Below are 24,000 nucleotides of genomic sequence, written 5' to 3' on the forward strand. Positions count from 1 at the left end.
AGATCTTAGCACGAGGATTAGAAGATTGTGTGCCGCAGGTATCCACGAGGATCAAATGGGGTTTGTGAAGGGGAGGCAGCTGAACCACTAATATACGGAGGCTCTTGAACGTTATTATGATGCCGGCGGTGAAAGGGGAGGCGGAGATAGTGGTGGCGCTAGATGCGGAGATGGCCTTTGATAGGGTCAAGTAGGGGTACTTGTGGGAGTGCGGGAAAGGTTCGGGTTTGGGGGGGTTTGTCAGTTGGGTGAGGCTGCTGTACGAGTCCCCGATGGCGAGTGTGGCCACGAATAAGAGGAGGTCGGAGTATTTTCGACTATACCGAGGGACGAGGCAGGGGTGTCCCCTGTCCCCCTACTTTTTGCGCTGGCAATTGAACCCCTGGCTATGGCGCTGAGGGAGTCGGGGGATTGGAGGGGGCTGGTCCGGGGTGGGGAGGAGCACCGAGTGTCGCTCTATGCGGATGACCTATTGTTGTATGTGGCGGACCCGGTGGGGGGAATGCCGGTGGTGATGGGGATTCTCCGGGAATTTGGGGATTTCTCAGGGTATAAGCTTAACTTTGGGAAAAGCGAGCTGTTTGTGGTACACCCGGGGGACCAGGAGGGGGGGATTGGAAGGCTCCCACTGAAAAGGGCGGAGAGGAGCTTCAGGTACTTTGGGGGTTCAGGTGGCCAGAAGCTGGGGGGCCTTGCATAAGCTAAACATCAAGGCTGGTGGAGCAAATGGAGGAGGAGTTTAAGAGGTGGGACATACTGCCGCTGTCTTTGGCGGGTAGCGTGCAGTCAGTCAAGATGACAGTGCTCCCGAGGTTTCTGTTCCTGTCCCATCCTTATCCCGAAGGCATTTTTCAGGCGGGTTAACAGGAGAATGACGGGGTTTGTGTGGGCACACGGGACTCCAAGGGTGAGACGGGTATTCTTGGAGCGGGGCTGGGATGGGGGGGGCGGGGGGGGGTTGGCGTTGCCCAACCTCTGTGGGTATTATTGGGCTGCCAATGCAGCGATGGCGCGCAAGTGGGTAATGGACGGGGAGGGGGCGGCATGGAAGAGGCTGGAGATGGCATCCTGTGTGGGTACGAGCCTGGAAGCGCTTGCAACGGCGCCGCTGCCGCTCCCTCCAACGAGGTATACCACGAGCCCGGTGGTGGCAGCTACCCTCAAGATTTGGGGGCAATGGAGGCGGCACAGGTGGGAGGTGGGGGCCTCAATGGGGTTCCCGATACGGGGAACCACCGGTTTGTTCCGGGGAGAATTGATGGCGGGTTCCTGAGTTGGCACAGGGCAGGTGTCAGGAGGCTGGGGGACCTGTTCATAGACGGGAAGTTTGCGAGCCTGGGTGAGCTGGAAGGGAAGTTCAGGCACCCCCCGGGGAACACCTTTAGGTACATGCAAGTAAGGGCGTTTGTCAGGTGGCGGGGTTCCTCCTGCTGCCGCGGCGTGGGGTCCAGGACAGGGGCTCTCGGGGGTATGGGTTGGAGAGGGAGGATCTCGGAGTGTACCAGTGATGCAGGAGGTAGACGAGGCCTCGGTGGAGGAGCTGAATGATAATGGGAGGAGGAGCGGGTGAGGAGATTGAGGAGGGGACGTGGGCGGATGTCCTAGAAAGGGTGAACTCCTCCTCTTCGTGTGCGAGGCTTAGCCTCATACAGTTTAAGGTACTGCATAGGGCTCATATGACCAGGACAAGGATGAGCCGTTTTTTTGGGACCGAGGACAGGTGTATTAGGTGCTTAGGGAGCCCAGCAAACCATGTCCACATGTTCTGGGCATGCCCAGCGCTGGGGGAATTTTGGAAGGGTGTAGCAAGGACAGTATCGAGGGTGGTAGGATCCAGGGTCAATCCAGGCTGGGCACTCGCAATATTTGGGGTTGCAGTGGAGGTGGGAGTGCAGGAGGCGAAAGAGGCCGGTGTTCTGGCCTTTGTGTCCCTAGTAGCCCGGCGGAGGATTCTTCTTCAGTGGAAGGATGCAAGGCCCCCAAGCGTGGAGGCCTGGGTCAACGATATGGCGAGGTTTATTAAATTGGAGAGGGTGAAATTTGCCCTAAGGGGGTCAGTGCAGGGGTTTTTCAGGAGATGGCAACCATTCCTAGATGTCCTGGCAGAACGGTAAAAACAAAAGGTCAGCAGCAGCAGCAACCCGGGGCGGGGGGGGGGGGTTCTCTTTGTTTTGGGTTGAATACCTGTTTTTTTGCCAATGACGGGCGTAAATTTTTTGTTTCTCTTTTGTATTTACGGCGGGGGGGGGGGGGGGGGGGGTTCTTTTTTTCTTCTTCTTAGAATTTTCTGTTATTGTTTTCTTTTTTGTGAAAATTTTAATAAAAATTATTTAAAAAAAAAACCTCAGAAATCTGAAACCCTCCCTCCTGCACCAATCTCTCAATCCGCATATTCCATCAGCTGTATCTTTCATTTCTAAACTTGCTCGCACTAAGTAATTACTGGGAGAAATACAGAGATTACTAAGTTTGAGATCTTGTCTTTCAATTTCTCCCCTAGCTCCCAAAACTCTCCCTCCAGGACTTCATCCCTCTTTCTGCCTATCACATTGGTGCCAAATAGGTAATTTCATTTTAATCAGAATGGCAGTTTCTAAATAATCAATGTGTTTAGCATATTGTAAGGCACAGTCGTGGAAAATTGTTCGTGCTATTTACGTGGACACACATGTTGTGGGAACAGCACCTGTGGCCACACTACCAACTCAAGGTAATTGCTGCTATTTCAAACAGATGATTTGTTGATACAGAGGAAGATCCATTTTGACTCAGAAAATAAAGCATTAGTCACATCCTAAATTTAGAACTTACAATTTAAAGACTTAGACATAGAACATAGAACATTACAGTGCAGTACGGGCCCTTCGGCCCTCGATGTTGCGCCGACCTGTGAAACCATCTGAAGCCTATCTGACCTACACTATTCCATTTTCATCCATATGATCTACCTGTGAATAATAAAGCACTAAGTAACCTGCTGCAGTTTTTAATTAAATACTGATTAGTCAACAGTATTTTGAATTGGTGGCAAATTTATTTTGTCCACTTTCTGTGGGGAAGCAGTTAGACTCCAAGTGGTGCCTTGGTGAGGAAGAAATAAGGAATTAATGTACAAGGACATTCAGGGTGTACACCTGCTGATGTGTCCAAATGATTTATTTGTTAATTATCATCTTTTGTTACCCAAAGCTCAACAGCCAAATCTTAATTTATCCAAGCAGAGTTAAATAAGAAAAAACACAAAGGACCGATGGACACTTCTAAAGTCAAGCCATTTCTCATATTTTATAGTATGTGAAAAAAGCCCCATTTTGTGGTTATGCTTCCAAACTCAGCAGTAGAAAAGTAACTGTTAGATCACAAAATTGAAAACAGACAACAACAAAAAAACTTGATCTTTAGAATAATTTAATCTCACCTCTGGTATAGGGGTTTGCAGCTGCTGTAACTGCAATGCAACATCCTGAATGTTATTCTGTAGCCAGATCAGGTCCTCATCAACTGTGGTTTCAGTGCTGTGCTGCATCCTGCTATGAATTAATAATGTAATTCAGCCAAAGAAAATGATATAATATGTAAAATTAACACATAACAGCAAGCCATGTTAATATTTCATTTTTTTAAATTTATTTTCCTTTCCCAGCATCACACAATAGTCCTTGTAAAAACACAAAATTCCCTCTTCAGGCCTGTCACTCAGAAGACTGAAGTGTCCACAATGTCATTTAAAAAGTGTCTATATTAATTAAGCACATTAAACATTAATTAAGCACATTAGTTAGCTCTATTCATACTAAAGATCATAGGTATTTAACAGCTCCACAGATAAACAAGATATAGTTCTCAATCTTTTAAAATTGTATCTTTCAGAATGATCTTCACTATAAGAAATCAAAAACTGAACCTTAAAATGAAATAAGTCTGTTGGTCACTGTTAGGAAACAAGAGGAATTCATCAAGTAACTATGAATAATTTCAAACAAAATCTAAATGGCTTGATTTTCGATGATTGGGCCTCAATGTTACAGGGAGGGAACTGGGTGCGTGATTTGAGGGTGGAGGGGCAGAGGAGGTCCGAAAATCACAGGACTGCAGAGACCCTGCCAAATGTAATGGTGAATCTCACTCGTCTTTTATCATTCCATTCCTGCTCAATAGCCGGCTAATTGGACAGTCGGCTGAGAGTGGCAGAGGGAAATAAAGGTCAGGCATGGTCAAAGGAACTCAACACAGCAATTAGGATGGAAGCAAAGATTGGGGGTTAGTGCAGAGAGAGGGCTTCTTGTACAACAATTGGGAGGGATGGAGGGAAACAAAGACGAGGAAGGAGGGTCTATAAATCGCACCAACAGAAGGTTCGAGTGGCTGGGGTGAGCAATCCCAACGCTCCTGGCTCATAAGCAGTGCCAGAAAAAGCACAACTTAATCTCACTGTTCCTGTCTCCACTTAGTGCGAGCCCTGGAAAATCTGGCTGTCCAACTTTAAATTTAAATGGGGTTCCCAACTGCCCAAGTGGGAGTCTATTTAAATGTTAACATGAAGAGATCTGGCTCAACAGTGGGGATGCAGACATGTCATGCAGCGGGACAACATTTCAAAAAAGGCGCAAAATGTGTATGCAGTAGATTAGGTCACATTTATTAATTCCATCATTCAGGGATTAATATCGGCCTCTGTTATACCTGGTAGCAACTTTGTTGGCCATCATTCCGAGTTTGGAAATAATCAACTGCATCTTCTGTATGATGCTCTCTAGGTTAATATTTTTCTCCAGATGTGGCGCCACCGTCATCAGTTTCAGTACATTCATTGACTGAGTGTACCACTGCTTGCTTGAAACTGATGCATTATTTCCAGTTTCCACTGTTGCCAGCTTCTGCTGCATAATCCAGTTTCTTGTTCTATCAGTTGAAAGCCTAATGTTGGTCTGTAGTTGTGCCAGAAATAAAAATAATTTCAATGACTTGTATTAAAAAAAACACATTAATTGAAGAGGCAACTTTCCTTTGACAAACTTCAACTTCTTGGTTTATAAAGCTTTCATAGAACTGAAGTAAACTTCAGTCGTTTGTAGTACAGAATGAGTATCATTGAAAGAAAGTCACATTGAAAATGTTTGGCTTGCATTCATTAGGATATTCGCAAGCATACCAAATGTAAAGCAACAGCAATTTATACTTCATTAGCAGAGTGAACCAGAACCAGAGGACACAATCTCAGACTAAAGGGTCGATCCTTTAAAACAGACATGAGGAAGAATTTCTTCAGCCAGAGGGTGGTGAATTTGTGGAGCTCTTTGCCGCAGAAGGTTGTGGAGGCCAATTCACTGAGTGTCTTTAAGATAGAGATAGATGGGTTCTTGATCAATAAGGAGATCAGGAGTTATGGGGAGAAGGAAGGTGAATGGGGATGAGAAACATATCAGCCATGATTGCTCTGAGCAGACTCGATGGGCCAAGTGGCCTAATTCTGTTCGCAAGTCTTATGGTCTAAAAGACAGATGGTCTGGTGTGTGAGGGGGGTGGAAAGGAGGGTGAGGGTTATTGCATTGAAACAATAATGTATGGGAACATTTTAAAAAGGGTTGATAGTGGAGGAGAAAGGTCACAGTCTAAAGTAGTTGAACTCGAATGTTGAGACGATAGGCTCTAACGTGCCTAATTTGAAAATGAGATGCTGCTCCTCCAGTTTGCATTGGGATTCACTGGACCATTGCAGCAGACCAGGGATGGAAACGTGGACAAATATCGATAAACCTTTCCAGGTCTATATTTACCGATTTTACTTCCAATTTTCATCCCCACTTTCACATGGTCCAACTCCAAAACTGCCCTTCCTTGTCCTCTCTAGTCTCCATTTCCAGTGACAGGCTGACCACCAATATCCATTACAAACCCAACAACTCCCAAGAACAAAGAACAAAGAAAAGTACAGCACAGGAACAGGCCCTTTGGCCCTCCAAGCCTGTGCCGACAATGCTGCCCGTCTAAACTAAAATCTTCGACACTTCCTGGGTCATATCCCTCTATTCCCATCCTATTCATGTATTTGTCAAGATGCCCCTTAAATGTCACTATCGTCCCTGCTTCCACCACCTCCTCCGGCAGTGAGTTCCAGGCACCCACTACCCACTGTGTAAAAAAAAACGTGCCTCGTACATCTCCCCTAAACCTTGCCCTTCGCACCTTAAACCTACACCCCCTAGTAATTGACCCCTCCACACTTGGAAAAAGCCTCTGACGATCCACTCTGTCTATGCCCCTCATAATTCTGTACACCTCTATCAGGTCGCCCCTCAACCTCCGTCGTTCCAGTGAGAACAAACCGAGTTTATTCAACTGCTCCTCATAGCTAATGCCCTCCATACCAGGCAACATCCTGGTAAATCTCTTCTGCACCTCCTCTATAGTTTGCACATCCTTCTGGTAGTGGGACGACCAGAATTGAACATTATACTCCAAGTGCGGCCTAACTAAGGTTCTATACAGCTGCAACATGACTTGCCAATTTTTATACTCAATGCCCCAGCCAATGAAGGCAAGCATGGATCCAGCAGAGGGCAGCAGAGCAGAGCTACTGATCAGCTGTTCTGGGGAAATTTGCATACATGCAGTGCGGTCAGCCTAAGTTGAAGGTGGTTTGTGGAGAGGCTGTTGGCAAGTGACAGTTAAACCCGAAACACTTCGTGAGTGTTTCCCACCCTACCTCCTCCTCTAACCAACCCCCCCACCCCACGGTGGTTGGGAAGTGGGAGCAGGTGCCTGTCGTGAAGGTGAGTGAGTGCCTTTAAATTTGCTTACCTTTCAGCGGGAGCAGGGTTTGAGGTAATATCAGGTAAGCTCTTCCTTTCTTTTTCTTTTTCTTGTTTTTTTTTAAATCTAGAGGTGATGTCAGGGAAGGGCAGTACAATGCTCCTCCTGCAGAATGTTTGAGGTGAGGGACGCCGTCAGTGTCCCTGCTGATTTCATCTGTGGGAAGTGCACCCAACTCCAGCTCCTCAAAAAACCGTGGTAGGGACCTGGAGCTTGAGCCTGGATGAACTTCGGATCATCGGGAGGCAGAGGGGGTCATAGATAGGAGCTTCAGGGAAGTAGTTACACCAAAGACTGGAGATAGATGGGTAACTGTAAGAGGGACTGGGAAGAAGCAGTCAGTGCAGGGACCCCCTGCGGTCGTTCCCCTGAGTAACAAGTATACCCGTTTGGATACTTGTGGGGGGACGACTTACCAGGGGTAAGCATGGGTACGGGCCTCTGGCACGGAGTCTGTCCCTGTTGCTCAGAAGGGAAGGGGGCAAGGAGTAGAACCTTAGTAATTGGGGACTCAATGTCAGGGGCACAGATAGGAGATTTTGTGGGAGCGAGAGAGGACTCACGTTTGGTATGTGCCTCCCAGGTGCAAGGGTAAGTGATGTCTCGGATCGTGTTTTCCGGGTCCTTAAGGGGGAGGGGGAGCAGCCCCAAGTCGTAGTCCACATTGGCACTAACGACATAGGTAGGAAAGGGGACAAGGATGTCAGGCAGGCCTTTAGGGAGCTAGGATGGACGCTCAGAGCGAGAACAAACAGAGTTGTTATCTCTGGGTTGTTGCCCGTGCCACGTGATAGTGAGATGAGGATAGAGGGAGAGAGAGCAATTAAACACGTGGCTACAGGGATGGTGGCAGGCGGGAGGGATTCAGATTTCTGGATAACTGGGGCTCTTTCTGGGGAAGGTGGGACCTCTATAGACAGGATGGTCTACATCTGAACCTGAGGGGCACCAATATCCTGGGGGGGGAGATTTGTTAGTGCTCTTTGAGGGGGTTTAAACTAATTCAGCAGGGGCATGGGAACCTGGATTGTAGTTTTGGGGTACGGGAGATTGAGAGTATAGAGGTCAGGAGCACAGATTTGACTTCGCAGGAGGGTGCCAGTGTTCAGGTAGGTGGTTTGAAGTGTGTCTACTTCAATGCCAGGAGTATACGAAATAAGGTAGGGAACTGGCAGCATGGGTTGGTACCTGGGACTTCGATGTTGTGGCCATTTCAGAGACATGGATAGAGCAGGGACAGGAATGGTTGTTGCAGGTTCCGGGGTTTAGGTGTTTTAGTAAGCTCAGAGAAGGGGGCAAAAGAGGGGAGGTGTGGCGCTGCTAGTCAAGAACAGTATTACGGTGGCGGAAAGGATGCTAGATGGGGACTCTTCTTCTGAGGTAGTATGGGCTGAGGTTAGAAACAGGAAAGGAGAGGTCACCCTGTTGGGAGTTTTCTATAGGCCACCTAATAGTTCTAGGGATGTAGAGGAAAGGATGGCGAAGATGATTCTGGAAAAGAGCGAAAGTAACAGGGTAGTTGTTATGGGAGACTTTAACTTTCCAAATATTGACTGGAAAAGATATAGTTCGAGTACATTAGATGGGTCATTCTTTGTACAATGTGTGCAGGAGGGTTTCCTGACACAATATTGTTGACAGGCCAACAAGAGGCGAGGCCACATTGGATTTGGTTTTGGGTAATGAAACCAGGCCAGGTGTTAGATCTGGAGGTAGGGTGAGCACTTTGGAAACAGTGACCACAATTCGGTGACCCTTTACGTTAGTGATGGAAAGGGATAAGTATACCCCGCAGGGCAAGAGTTATAGCTGGGGGAAGGGCAATTCTGATGCCATTAGACATGACTTAGGATGTGTTGGTTGGAGAAGTAGGCTGCAAGGGTTGGGCACACTGGATATGTGGAGCTTGTTCAAGGAACGGCTATTGCATGTTCTTGATAAGTACGTACCAGTCAGGCAGGGAGGAAGGGGTCGAACGAGGGAGCCGTGGTTTACCAAAGAAGTGGAATCTCTGTTACGAGAAGAGGAGGCCTATGTGAAGATGAGGCGTGAAGTTTCAGTTGGGGGCGCTTGATAGTTACAAGGAAGCGAGGAAGGATCTAACGAGAGAGCTGAGACGAGCAAGGAGGGGACATGAGAAGTCTTTGGCAGGTAGGATCAAGGAAAACCCAAAAGCTTTCTATAGGTATGTCAGGAATAAAAGAATGACTAGGGTAAGAGTAGGGCCAGTCAAGGACAGTGGTGGGAAGTGTGTGTGGAGGCTGAGGAGATAAGCGAGATACTAAATGAATACTTTTTGTCAGTATTCACTCAAGAAAAAGATAATATTGTGGAGGAGAATGCTGAGACCCAGGCTATTAGAATAGATGGCATTGAGGTGCGTAGGGAAGAAGTGTTGGCAATTCTGGACAAGGTGAAAATAGATAGTCCCCGGGGCCGGATGGGATTTATCCTAGGATTCTCTGGGAAGCCAGGGAAGAGATTGCTGAGCCATTGGCTTTGATTTTTAGGTCATCATTGGCTACAGGAATAGTGCCAGAGGACTGGAGGATAGCAAATGTGGTCCCTTTGTTCAAGAAGGGGAGTATAGATAACCCCGGTAACTATAGGCCGGTGAGCCTAACGTCTGTGGTGGGTAAAGTCTTAGAGAGGATTATAAAAGATACGATTTATAATCATCTAGATAGGAATAATATGATTAGGGACAGTCAGCATGGTTTTGTGAAGGGTAGGTCATGCCTCACAAACCTTATCGAGTTCTTTGAGAAGGTGACTGAACAGGTAGACGAGGGTAGAGCAGTTGATGTGGTGTATATGGATTTCAGTAAAGCGTTTGATAAGGTTCCCCACGGTCGGCTATTGCATAAAATACGGAGGCTGGGGATTGAGGGTGATTTGGAGATGTGGATCAGAAATTGGCTAGTTGAAAGAAGACAGAGAATGGTAGTTGATGGGAAATGTTCAGAATGGAGTTCAGTTACGAGTGGCGTACCACAAGGATCTGTTCTGGGACCGTTGCTGTTTGTCATTTTTATAAATGACCTAGAGGAGGGCGCAGAAGGATGGGTGAGTAAATTTGCAGACGACACTAAAGTCGGTGGAGTTGTAGACAGTGCGGAAGGATGTTGCAGGTTACAGAGGGACATAGATAAGCTGCAGGGCTGGGCTGAGAGGTGGCAAATGGAGTTTAATGTGGAGAAGTGTGAGGTGATTCACTTTGGAAAGAATAACAGAAATGCGGAATATTTGGCTAATGGTAAAATTCTTGGTAGTGTGGATGAGCAGAGGGATCTCGGTGTCCATGTACATAGATCCCTGAAAGTTGCCACCCAGGTTGATAGGGTTGTGAAGAAGGCCTATGGTGTGTTGGCCTTTATTGGTAGAGGGATTGAGTTCCGGAGCCATGAGGTCATGTTGCAGTTGTACAAAACTCTAGTACGGCCGCATTTGGAGTATTGCGTACAGTTCTGGTCGCCTCATTATAGGAAGGACGTGGAAGCTTTGGAACGGGTGCAGGGGAGATTTACCAGGATGTTGCCTGGTATGGAGGGAAAATCTTATGAGGAAAGGCTGATGGACTTGAGGTTGTTTTCGTTAGAGAGAAGAAGGTTAAGAGGTGACTTAATAGAGGCATACAAAATGATCAGAGGGTTAGATAGGGTGGACAGCGAGAGCCTTCTCCTGCGGATGGAGGTGGCTAGCACGAGGGGACATAGCCTTAATTGAGGGGTAATAGATATAGGACAGAGGTCAGAGGTGGGTTTTTTACGCAAAGAGTGGTGAGGCCGTGGAATGCCCTACCTGCAACAGTAGTGAACACGCCAACATTGAGGGCATTTAAAAATTTATTGGATAAGCATATGGATGATAAGGGCATAGTGTAGGTTAGATGGCCTTTAGATTTTTTCCATGTCGGTGCAACATCGAGGGCCGAAGGGCCTGTACTGCGCTGTATCGTTCTATGTTCTATGTTCTATGCCGTATGTCTTCTTGACTACCTTCTCCACCTGTGTTGCCCCTTTCAGTGACCTGTGGACCTGTACACCTAGATCTCTCTGACTGTCAATACTCTTGAGGGTTTGCCATTCACTGTATATTCCCTACCTGCATTAGACCTTCCAAAATGCATTACCTCACATTTGTCCAGATTAAACTCCATCTGCCATCTCTCCGCCCAAGTCTCCAAACGATTTAAACCTGCTGTATCCTCTTGACAGTCTTCATCGCTATCCGCAATTCCACCAACCTTTGTGTCGTCCGCAAACTTACTAATCAGACCAGTTACATTTTCCTCCAAATCATTTATATATACTACGAACAGCAAAGGTCCCAGCACGTATCCCTGTGGAACACCACTAGTCACAGCCCTCCAAACAGAAAAGCACCCTTCCATTGCTACCTAGCCAGTTCTGTATCCATCTTGCCAGCTCACCCCGGATCCCGTGTAACTTCACTTTTTGTACCAGTCTGCCATAAGGGACCTTGTGAAAGGCCTTACTGAAGTCCATATAGACAACATCCACTGCCCTACCTGCATCAATCATCTTTGTGAGCTCTTCGAAAAACTCTTATCAAGTTAGTGAGACACGACCTCCCCTTCACAAAACCGTGCTGTTTCTCGCTAATACGTCCACTTGCTTCCAAATGGGAGTAGATCCTGTCTCGAAGAATTCTCTCCAGTAATTTCCCTACCACTGATGTAAGGCTCACCAGCCTGTAGTTCCCTGGATTATCCTTGCTACCCTTCTTAAACAAAGGAACAACATTGGCTATTCTCCAGTCCTCCGGGACATCACCTGAAGACAGTGAGGATCTAAAGATTTCTGTCAAGGTCTCAGCAATTTCCTCTCCAGCGTCCTTCAGTATTCTGGGGTAGATCCCATCAGGCCCTGAGGACTTATCTACCTTAATAATTTTTGAGACGCCCAACTCCTTGTCTTTTTGGATCTCAATGTGGCCCAAGCTATCTACACACCCTTCTCCAGACTCAACACCCACCAATTCCTTTTCTTTGGTGAATACTGATGCAAAGTATTCATTTAGTACCTCGCCCATTTCCTCTGGCTCCACACATCGATTCCCTTGCCTGTCCTTCAGTGGGCCAACCCTTTCCCTGGCTACCCTCTTACTTTTTATGTACGTGTAAAAGGCCTTGGGATTTTCCTTAACCCTATCTGCCAATGACTTTTCGAGACCCCTTTTAGCCCTCCTGACTCCTTGCTTAAGTTCCTTCCTACTTTCCTTATATTCCACACAGGCTTCGTCTGTTCCCAGCCTTCTGGCCCTGACAAATGCCTCCTTTTTCTTTTTGACGAGGCCTACAATATCTCTCGTTATCCAACGTTCCCAAAATTTGCCGTATTATCCTTCTTCCGCACAGGATCATGCCGGTCCTGAATTCCTTTCAACTGACATCTGAAAGCCTCCCACATGTCAGATGTTGATCTACCCTCAAACATCCGCCCCCAATCTAGGTTCTTCAGTTCCCGACTAATATTGTTATAATTAGCCTTCCCCCAATTTAGCACATTCACCCTAGGACCACTCTTATCCTTGTCCACCAGCACTTTAAAACATACTGAATTGTGGTCACTGTTCCCAAAATGCTCCCCTACTGAAACTTCTACCACCTGGCCAGGCTCATTCCCCAATATCAGGTCCAGTACAGCCCCTCCCCTAGTTGGACTATCTACATATTGTTTTAAGAAGCCCTCCTGGATGCTCCTTACAAACTCTGCCCCGTCCAAGCCCCTAGCACTAAGTGAGTCCCAGTCAATATTGGGGAAGTTGAAGTCTCCCATCATAACAACCTTCTTGCTTTTACTCTTTTCCAAAATCTGCCTATCAGCTCCTCTATCTCCCACGGGCTGTTGGGAGGTCTGTAGTAAACCCCCAACATTGTGACTGCACCCTTCTTATTCCTGATCTCTACCCATATAGCCTCGCTGCCCTCTGAGGTGTCCTCCCGTAGTACAGGTGTGAAATTCTCTCTATCCAGTAACGCAACTCTGCCACCCCTTTTACATCCCCCTCTATCCCGCCTGAAACATCTAAATCCTGGAACGTTTAGCTGCCAATCCTGTCCTTCCCTCAACCAGGTCTCTGTGATGACAACAACATCATAGTTCCAAGTACTAATCCAACCTCGAAGTTCATCTACCTTATCCGTAATACTCGTTGCATTAAAATATATGCACTTCAGGCCACCAGACCCGCTGTTTTCAGCAACATCTCCCTGTCTGCTGTTCCTCAGAGCCATACTGGCCCTATTCCCTTGTTGTCCCTCAATGCTTTCATCTTCTGACATTTTGCTCCAGTACCCACCCTCCTGCCATACTAGTTTAAACCCTCCCGTGTGACACTAGCAAACCTCGCGGCCAGGAGTAAACTCCCAGTTTACCTCAACTACAGCTCCTCACACTCTGCTTCCTGGAAGGACACCATCCCATTCTTCCAGTTTCTCCACCTCCGTTGCATCTGTTCTGATGATCCCACCATCGGAAATGGTGCTTCTGACATGCCTGCATTTTTCCTTAACCAAAGTGTCCCACCATCTGTGGTTGACAGGGCACTGAATCGGTTTCGGCCCATTTTCCCATACCTCTGCCCTCCTCCCTTCCCCTTCCTCCTGGAACCTCACTTTCCACACTACAAGCCTCTGCATTCAAAGAATCCTCCTCCACCATTTCTGCCGACTCCAGCATGATGCTACCATGAAACACATTTCCCCCCCCCCGCATTCCCTAGGGACCAACCTCTCCGTGACACCCATCCCATTCGCCTGACATCTTCCCTTGCAATCTCAATGGGTGCAGCAGCTGCCCCTTTACCTCCTCACCATTAAAGGCCCTAAAGACTCCTTTCAGATTAAGCAACTTTTCAACTTGCACTTCCTTCAATTTGGTCTATTGCATTCACTGCTCCCAATGCGGTCTCTTCCACATTGGAGCTTCTACACGCAGACTGGGTGACCACTTTGCAGAATACCTTTGTTAAGTCAGCAAGCATGACCCTAGCTTTCCTGTTGCTTTCCATTTTAACTCAGCACCTTGATCTCATGCCCAAATATTCGTCCTTGGTACGCTGCAATGCTCTAGGGAAACCCAACGCAAACTGGAGGAGCATCTCACCTTCCGATTAGGCAGAATACAGGTCCTTAAGGACTCAACATTGGTTTCAACGCTTTAGACTGTGACTTATCTCCTCCAACCTAAACCTTTTTAAAAAGTAAAATGACCCATACATTTATTGTCTCAATGCAATAACCCTTCCTTCCCCTACTGGGCCATCTGTCTTTTGTTCTTAACATTACTACATCCTGTTGTATACTTCATCAGCTAGTTTAATATCCAGCACATTTCTCCCTCTCTCTAGTTCTGATGAAGAGCCAAACAAACTCAAAACGTTAACTCGGTTTCCCCTCCCCAGATGCTGCCAGACCTGAATTCTTCCAGCATTCTCTGTTCTTGTATGTGATCTTCTACTTGGCTTTGATTCCTGGAGATAGTGGTGGGGTTCTCAGAATTGCAGGCCATGGACCCCATTGGGAGTGCACAGCAGAGAAATCCCAGAGTGATTTAAGCAGCTAAATCATTGCTCGAGGAGACTGAGGGTGTGCTCAATGGGTCTCACAGAATGCCCTCTGACATCGCATGATGGTGAAAAAGGTCATGAACCATGTGTAAGTGGTAACACTTGCAGAGCAGTCAATCAGCAGTGAATTCTGAAGGTGATCAGTTTGCAGACTAGCGCAGGATAAAAGCATCATGGATGCTACTAAGATAGTGGGCATTGGCAAAGATGACCTTCTTGTTGTGGGCACATGCCAACTGCACAGAGTGTGACAGCATTTTGAGTTGTGAGGAGTCCACAGACCCACGTGAAGCACACTGTCCTAGCAAATCCATATGCCCTTTCATCCTGGTATTCGCTCCTCAGGGAGGGAAGGATGAAGATCCCCCCCGTTTCCGTACAGTGCCTCTGTGACCTCTTTGGTGCTTCCATGCACAGAAAACAGCAATATGTTATTGATGTTGCCTTCTCCCACCTGGAAGGATCCAATGAAATTGAATGCAAGGGCACTGGTGCCGTTGTGGCCCACTGGGAGGGCTAGGGCCCGGGTCCCTGGTGCTGTGAGGCGGTAGTGTTAGCCACTGTGTTGCCCTGAGCTGGGATTGTTTTCCGTGGAGCAAGAGAAGGCTGAGGGGAGGGACCTGATTTGAGGTGTATAAAATTGAGGGCATTAGAATGATGTGATAAAAAAATATTTCACCCAGAGAGTGGTTGGAACCTGGAATTCACTGCCTGAACGGGTGGTAGAGACAGGAACCCTCACAACATTTAAGACATTTTTAGATGAGTCCTTGAAATGCCATAGCACACAAGGTCAAGTGCTGAAAAATGGGAGCAAGGTCCCATTTTTTGGAAATCTTTTTTTTTTATAAATGTTTTTATTCAGTTTTCATATTTTATATTGAACAAATTACAAATTGTTAGGAGAGATAAAGAACAAAAAAAAACAAACAAACACGCAAAAATTAACATACATATTTACAGGTAAGCATCTTCGTAGTAGTAACTGCGCCCGCCCACCCCCCCCCCCCCCCCCCCCTCAACATGTTTATTTAGTTTGGTTTTGGGCCTTAGCTAGCCATCGAACCCCCGTACCGAACCTGTAGCCCCCCCCCCTCCCGCTACCTTCCCCCGACTATTCTTCCTCTTGTACATTGGCCACAAATAGGTCCCGGAACAGTTGCATGAATGGCTCCCACGTTCTGTGGAAGCCGTCGTCCGACCCTCGGATGGCAATTTGATTTTCTCCATTTGGAGAGATTCCGAGAGGTCGGACAGCCAGTCCGCAGCTCTGGGCGGTGCTGCTGACCGCCAGCCAAACAGGATTCTACGGCGGGCGATCAGGGAGGCAAAGGCAAGGGCGTCCGCCCTCCTCCCCAGGAATAGATCTGGCTGTTCTGAAACCCCGAAGACCGCCACTATCGGGCATGGCTCCACCCTCACTCCCACCACTTTGGACATAACCTCGAAGAAGGCTGTCCAGTACTCCACGAGTCTGGGGCAAGACCAGAACATGTGGGCGTGGTTGGCCGGGCCTCTTTGGCACCGTTCACATCTGTCTTCCACCTCCGGGAAGAACCTACTCATACGGGTTCTTGTTAAGTGGGCTCTATGTACCACTTTTAGTTGCGTCAGGCTGAGCCTTGCGCACGTGGAGGTGGAGTTGACCCTATGCAGTGCTTCGCTCCAGAGTCCCCACCCTATCTCCATCCCAGGTCGTCCTCCCATTTCCTTCTTGTTGCGTCCAGTACGGTGTCGTCCCTATCTACCAGTCGGTCATACATGTCACTACAGTTCCCTTTCTCTAGGATACTTGCGTCCAGTAGGTCTTCCAGTAGTGTCTGTCGTGGCGGTTGTGGGTACGTCCTTGTCTCCTTTCGTAGGAAGTTTTTGAGCTGCAGGTACCGTAGCTAGTTCCCCCCAGCTAGCTGAAATTTCTCTGTCAGTTCGTCCAGTGTTGCGATCCTGTCGTCCGTGTATAGGTCCCTGACTGTCAGTGTCCCCCCGTCCTGCCTCCACCTTTTGAAGGTGGCGTCAGTCAGTGCTGGTGTGAACCTATGGTTGTTGCAGATGGGAGCCCTGTTCGACATTTTGGTCAGGCCAAGTTGCTGCCGCAGTTGGTTCCAGGATTGGAGGGTGGCTGTCACCACTGGGCTGCTGGAGTGTTTTTTGGGTGGGGATGGGAGTGCTGCCGTGGCGAGGGCCCGGAGGGAGGTTCCCATGCAGGAGGCCTCCTCCGCACGCACCCACTCAGCCTCTGGCTCCTGGATCCATCCCCTTACTCGCTCGGCTGTTGCTGCCCAGTGGTAGAATTGTAGATTCAGGAGGGCTAGCCCTCCCCTGGTTTTTGTTTTTTGTAAGACCTTCTTTGGGATCCTAGCATTTTTACCCCCCCATACGAACGCCATGATGAGTTTGTCCAGCGCTTTGAAAAAGGCCTTGGGGATGTAGATCGGAATGGATCTAAACAGGAAGAGGAACCTGGGCAGTACGTTAAATTTGATCGTCTGAACTCTCCCCGCGAGGGAGAGCGGGAGTGTGTTCCATCTTTCCAGGTCCTTTTTAACTTCCTCCGTCAGGCTGGTGAGGTTCCATTTGTGGATCCCTTTCCAGTCATGGGCTATTTGGATCCCCAGGTAGCGGAATTTATGTCGGGCTTGATTGAACGGCAGCCCCTTTAGTGCTGCCCCCCCCCCCCCCCCTTGCGGGTGTACTGGGAAGATCTCACTTTTGCTCATGTTGAGTTTGTAGCCCGAGAAGGCTCCAAACTCTTTCAGGAGCGCGATGATTCCGTCCATGCTGCTTTGTGGGTCCGAGATATAGAGGAGCAGATCATCCGCATAGAGTGAGACTCTGTGCTCTCTACCTCCCCTTCGGATCCCCCTCCAATTTTTTGCTGCCCTGAGCGCGATTGCTAGCGGTTCAATTGCTAGTGCGAACAGCAGCGGGGACAGTGGGCATCCTTGTCTGGTGCCCCTGTGCAGCTGGAAGTATTGGGAGTTGGTATTGTTGGTCTGTACACTCGCCATGGGAGCGTTGTACAGGAGCTTTACCCAAGCGGTGAACCCTGTTCCAAGCCCGAACCGCTCCAGTACCTCTATGAGGTATTTCCACTCGACTCTGTCGAAGGCCTTTTCTGCGTCCAGGGAGACGATCACCTCTTGTGTTCTCTCCCCGGAGGGGGTCATTATCACGTTCAGCAGGCGCCTGATGTTCGCGGTAAGCTGTCTACCTTTGACAAAGCCCGTCTGGTCCTCTGTGACCACCTCAGGTACACAGTCTTCTAGCCTCTTGGCTAGGATTTTGGCCAGTATTTTGGCGTCTGCATTCAGCAGAGAATTTTTTGGAAATCTTGAAGTGCCATCATGGACTTGTGCCATCCCCTTCACACCAAGCTGGCACTTCAAACAAGGGCGAACATCTTGGGAGGCATTGAAATTTTTAAAGCAAGGAAGAAAGCCAGCCGTCAAGTACCAAACTACTCTAATCACATTTTTCAGCACTTGCCGCTTCAAATAGACCATCTTGTTTTAGGACGGAATAATGACAATTATGCCTGCAGATGCATTGCCAAATTCAGTATCCTGGCATTGTACAAGCTTGTTTGAGTTAATTACTTTTTTAAAAAAAATATTTTTATTAAAGTATTTGTAAAATTTTATAACAATAACAAAAAGAACAGTAAACATTAAATGGTGAAAAAATAGACATTTCCCCAATCGGCTCCATCTTCACAGACCACATGAAATAACAAAATAATCCCCCCCCCCCCCCCCCTTCGGAAAGCTGCTACTGCCGACATTTTAAATTTCTCCAAGAAAGTCGCCGAACAACTGCCACCTCCGGCAGAACACTAGCATTGATCCTCTTAAGGCAAACTTTATTTTCTCGAGACTGAGAAACCCAGCCATGCCACTAACCCAGGTCTCTACACTCGGGGGTTTCGAGTCCCTTCACATTAAAATGATCCGTCTTCGGGCTACCAGGAAGGCAAAGGCCAGATCGTCGACCTCTTTCACTCCCTGAACTCCCGGGTCTTCTGACACTCCAAAGATCGCCACCTCTGGACTCGGGTTTGGGTCAATTACATCATGTTATAATTTCAACTGTCTTTTACCTTTTATTTCTTTCTCGTCTCCCTTATATATATTTCTCCCCCCCCACCATATCTTATCCCCCCTCCCTTTACCTTGTCTCCCCTATGCTTCTTCATTCCCCCGCTACATCTGTCACAGCTTGCCCTCTGATTTTTGTTTCTCTGCTGTTTGGCCTTTCGCACCTTTTATTATCTCAGGCGACGGCCAATAGGATTCTTTTCCCTTGGTTTCTGTGGCTATTAGCACTCTTTTCTCTTGGTTTCTGTGGCTATTAGCACTCTTTTCCCTTGGTTTCTTTGGCTATTAGCACTCTTTTCCCTTGGTTTCTGTGGCTATGACTCATCTTTTATTCCCTCACCCCACTAAGGAAATTCGGCATGTCCATATTAACCCTTACAAACTTTTACAGATGTACCATAGAAAGCATCCTATTGGGCTGCATCACAGCCTGGTGGCAACTGCTCGGCCCAGGACCGCAAGGAACTTCAGAGAGTCGTGAATACCGCCCAGTCCATCACACAAACCTGCCTCCCATCCATGGACTCCATCTTTACCTCCCGCTGCCTAGGGAAAGCGGGCAGCATAATCAAAGATCCCTCCCACCCGGCTTACTCACTTTTCTAACTTCTTCCATCGGGCAGGAGATACAGAAGTCTGAGAAAACGCACGAACAGACTCAAAAACAGCTTCTTCCCCACCGTCACCAGACTCCTAAATGACCCTCTTATTTACTGACCGCATTAACACTACACCCTGTATGCTTCATCCAATGCCAATGCTTATGTAGTTACATTATATATCTTGTGTTGCCCTATTATGTATTTTCTTGAATTCTGTTTAATTCCCTTTTCTTCCCATGTACTGAATGATCTGTTGAGCTGCTTGCAGAAAAATACTTTTCACTGTACCTCGGTACACGTGACAATAAACAAATCCATCCAACCACAGTATAAATAGCTTCCATTTTCTGTGCAAAGGGTCGTTTGGACTTGAAACGTTAGCTCCTTTCTCTCACTACAGATTCTGCCAGACCTATATATCAAAAGGTCAATCTCTAATTGCGTTACTCCCATTGAGTATGCTCTTAATAATAATCTTTATTAGTGTCATAAGTAGGCTTACATTAACACTGCAATGAAGTTACTGTGAAAAGCCCCGAGCGGGCATACTTCGGCACCTGTTCGGGTACACGGAGGGAGAATTCAGAATGTCCAATTCACCTAACAGCACATCTTTCGGAACATGGGGGAGAAAACCAGAGCACATGGAGAGAACGTGCAGATTCCGCAGTGACCAAGCCGGGAATCGAACCCAAGATCAGTGACAATTCGCCAGCATTCCTCGGCCCTAGAATTTAATAGTTCTCCTAATTTTACTAAAACTACATTGCTACTGCCTTCTTTAGTATAACGTCTTTATTTTCTGAAGTCAGAGGTTGATGGCATATCTTCCGGGAAATTATAGGCCAATGAGCTTGACGTCAGTGATAGTGAAATTTTTGGAAAAGATTCACAGAGATGGGATCTATGCACATTTGGAAGTGAATGGTCTCATTAGCGACAGATGGTATGGTTTTGTACGAGGAAGATCATGTCTCACTAATTGATTGAATATTTTGAGGTGGTGACAAAAATGATTGACGAGGGAAGGGTTGTGGATGTTGTCTACATGGACTTTAGTAAAGCAGTTGATAAGGATCCCTCATGGCAGGCTGGTGCAAAAGATTAGATGATATGGGGTCAGGGGTAAACTAGCTATATGGATCCAGAACTAGCTAGACCATAGAAGACAGAGGGTAGCAGTGGAAGGGTGTTTTTCCCGAATGGAGGTCTGTAACTAGTGGTGTTCCGCAGGGATCAGTACTGGGACCTCTGCTCATTGTAATATATATAAATGACTTGGAAGAAAACATAGCGGTCTGATTAGCAAGTTTGTGGATGATATTAAGATTGCAGGAGTTGCGGATAGTGATGAAGATCGTCAGAGAATACAACAGGATACAGATAGACTGCAAAAGTGAGAAGAGAAATGGCAGATGGAATTTAACCTGGACAAATGCGAGGTGATGCTTTCTGGGAGATCCTATTCAGGTGGGAGCGAGAAATAAATGGCAGAACCATCAGGAGCATAGAGACACAGAGATATCATAGATATCATAGAATTTGCAGTGCAGAAGGAGGCCATTCGGCCCATCGAGTCTGCACCGGCTCTTGGAAAGAGCACTCTACCCAAGGTCAACACCTCCACCTTATCCCCATAACCCAGTAACCCCACCCAACACTAAGGGCAATTTTGGACACTAAGGGCAATTTATCATGGCCAATCCACCTAACCTGCACATCTTTGGACAGTGGGGGGAAACCGGAGCACCCGGAGGAAATCCACACACACACGGGGAGGATGTGCAGACTCCACACAGACAGTGACCCAAGCTGGAATCGAACCTGGGACCCTGGAGCTGTGAAGCAATTGTGCTATCCACAAGGCTACCGTGCTGCCCTGGGCGTGCAGGTCCACAGATCTATAAATGGCAGCACAGGCAGGAATGGTGGTAAAGAAAGCATATGGCATGCTTGCTTTCATAGGACGGGGTATCAAGTATAAAAGCTCAAAAATTATGTTACAATTATATAGAACGTTAGTTCGGCCATATTTGGAATACTGTGTCCAATTCTGGTCACCTCACTACCAGAAGGACGTGGAGACTTTGGAGAAAGTCAGAAAAGATTTACCAGGATGTTGCCTGGTATAGAGGGTGTTAGCTATGAGGAGAGAATGAATAAACTGGGATTGTTCTCCTTAGAGACAGAGGCTGAGGGGCGACCTGATAGAAGTTTATAAAATGATTAGGGATGTAGATAGGGTGAACAGTTGGAGGATTTTTCCCAGGGTGGAAATGACAATTACAAGGGGGCACAAGTTCAAGGTGAGGGGGAAAGGCTCAGTGGAGATATGCGGGAGAAGTTTTTTTACACAGAGGGTGGTGGTGGCCTGGAATGCACTGCCAAGTGAGGTGGTTGAGGCAGATACGTTAGCGACCATTAAAAACTATCTGGGTAGGCACATGAATAGACGGGTATAGAAGGATACAGGCGGTTGGTCTGGATAAGGACACGTGATTGGCTTGGAAGGCCGAAGGGCCTGTTCCTGTGCTGTATTGTTCTTTGTACCTCCAGACTTGAATATTCCAATCCTCTCTTTGCCAGTGCTCTGCCTTTCGCCCTCAAACTTAAACTCATCCAAAATTCTAGCCCACATCAAGTTTCACTTTCCCATAGTTCTTATGTTCGCTGATCAACATTGGATCCCAGTCCACCAAGGTTTTGATTTTAAAATTCTCATCTTGGCACACAAATCACTCCATGGTCTCACTCTCCCTTCACTCTGTATATTATTGAGTACCACAATGCTTCAAGAATGGTCTTCTTCCAACTCTGCTGTCACATGCCTCTGAGATTCCCTTTGACTCACCACTGATGAGAAAAACACCTACACCTCAAACCAACTCATTCTAATTTCTCCTTTTGGCTTAGTGCCAATTTCTGTCTGAGTGTGCTCCTGTGAAATGTTTTAAGATATTTTCACATAACATAATACTGGGTCATAGTAAGGAAGACTTTACCATTTTGCTTATGACAAGTTGCGGAGGTGAGAAATTAGACCATTTAACACAACATACCTTATTCTGAGAGACAGCTACATCTCCGTCCAATTGATTTTCTGCTTCTGTTTCACTTCTCACTTGATCAGTTTCCTGTAATATCTGAAGTGCTTTTTTCAACTTTGCTTCCTCCCTTTGCAACTTTAAAACTTCTTGTTTTTCTTTTTCCAGCTGGTCCAGGAGCTCTTTTGCCTGCAGCTGCAAGGAATCCACTTTCTCTAGAATCAGTCTATGCGATTCTTGTTCCTTTAAAAGAGACTTCCTATGAATCTGTTGCTGCTCCTCAAGGTGCTGCCTCAACTGAACTGACTCAAGTTTATACCTTTCCATCTCATTAACCAACTCTACAATGCGGCTATGCTGATCTTCTAGTTGTCTCTGTAGCTCCCTTACAAGCACCTCAGATGTAATTCCAGCTGGCTTCTGCATCCCTTCCTGCTTCTCCTCTGCACTTTGTAGTTGCTTCAAGAGTTTGCGTTCTCGTTCCAGTACACTGCTTAACTCATATGATCTGGTTTTCTCGGCATCTAAGACAATTTGGAGCTCAGTATTGTGGCTTTTCTCATGTGATAGTTCAGCTTCATGTAGTGCTTTCTCAGAATCTAGATTATGTCTTAGTTCCTTTATTGTCACCCTTTCCTTTTCCAAAGTATACTCCAAATGCAAATATCTTTTCTTTTGATCCTCAAGTGCAAACTTCAAGTCCTGAAATTAAACAAAAACAATCTATTTCTAATCTATTATATTTGTTTCAAATATTTTTTTAACTTGCTAATTTTGGGAATATTTGTGATTATTTTACATTGCAAATCTTCCCAGTGTTCCAATGCCAAGAAAAAACTTGAGACACAGTCAAGTTTGTTACAAGTGAGCAAATTATTTTTTATTTTACTGAAATAGTTCAATAATTTCCCACTCACGATAGAACAAAAACACAGTACTCAAAATAACTAATTTTATTTTAACTTTAATCAGGATTTTCATTGAAATGTCCACTTACACAAATATATGGGAACTAATTGACTCAGATTTTAATAAATTGATCATTTGATTTTGGGTTCAAACATAGTCTTAACCCGTTGTTTTTCCAGGTGAATTTCAAAATTAATGTTGAATATAATTAAACTCAAAGTTGACGTTTTACTGAAACATTCAAGCACCTTGTTAAATGAGTGGTTTATCATATATAGGTGGCTAAATGAAATTCCATGAGGCAGATGAACTGAGGATACAGATGATGATGCAAAGAAAATTCTTCCATACATCATAAAGACAGCTGTAAGCATTAATTACTTAATAAAAACATAATAATTTTTGCCTGCCAAATTATTCTGTTCACTAAACTCAAAGTTTTAATTATATTATTTTATTTGACCCAAATTGCTCATAAATAGGATCTGAATTTAGAAGATCTGATGAAAATTAAAAGGTCTAATTATAACATGTTATGGATTACATTAAATCTTGGTTGACAGCAATCAAACCAGTCTGGGGTTAGTGATGAGTACAAGAGGAGATGACAATGAATTAACAATTAAACATTGGAACACTTTCTTTGAATAATATTTGATTGACAAAAGTATACAAACCTCCAATTCCTCTCGGTCTTGTTCTTCTTTTCTATCTACCTTACATTTTTCCTTTTCCAATGCCCAATGTAGTTCCCTTGCCTTCTTCAGTTCGTTTGTCAGTGCATCATTTAGCATGTCTACTTCAGCTGCTTTGTCAGTTAACTCAACTCTAAAACAAAAAATGGTCCATGGATCTGTTAATTAGGGTGGCTATTTTATAGGATACATTATAAGCTTTAATAGCTGTGGAACATCAATGTAGCTTTAACAGTAGAATCATAAAAAT

General features: G+C 46.3%; 1 protein-coding gene across 13 annotated transcripts in view; it reads right to left on the bottom strand.

Annotated features, from left to right (window-relative positions):
* Positions 1–24,000, bottom strand: part of akap9 (A kinase (PRKA) anchor protein 9) — a 332,810-nt gene that overhangs the window by 25,245 nt on the left and 283,565 nt on the right. For 11 of the 13 annotated variants that reach the window (XR_005460747.1, XR_005460749.1, XR_005460744.1 and 8 more), the window contains 4 exons: positions 23,733–23,883; positions 22,162–22,848; positions 4,684–4,928; positions 3,419–3,530 (listed from right to left, as the gene is read on the bottom strand). Coding sequence is in view for 1 of the 13 variants with exons in the window: in XM_038797918.1 (XP_038653846.1) it covers positions 3,419–3,530; positions 4,684–4,928; positions 22,162–22,848; positions 23,733–23,883 (1,195 nt within the window). In the remaining 12 variants the exon portion in view is untranslated. The remainder of the gene's footprint in view (positions 1–3,418; positions 3,531–4,683; positions 4,929–22,161; positions 22,849–23,732; positions 23,884–24,000) is intronic. The other 2 variants (XR_005460743.1, XR_005460742.1) reach the window with 1 other exon arrangement.

The sequence above is a fragment of the Scyliorhinus canicula genome, chromosome 5 (genome assembly GCF_902713615.1).
Source record: "Scyliorhinus canicula chromosome 5, sScyCan1.1, whole genome shotgun sequence".
NCBI classification, from domain to species: domain Eukaryota; kingdom Metazoa; phylum Chordata; class Chondrichthyes; order Carcharhiniformes; family Scyliorhinidae; genus Scyliorhinus; species Scyliorhinus canicula.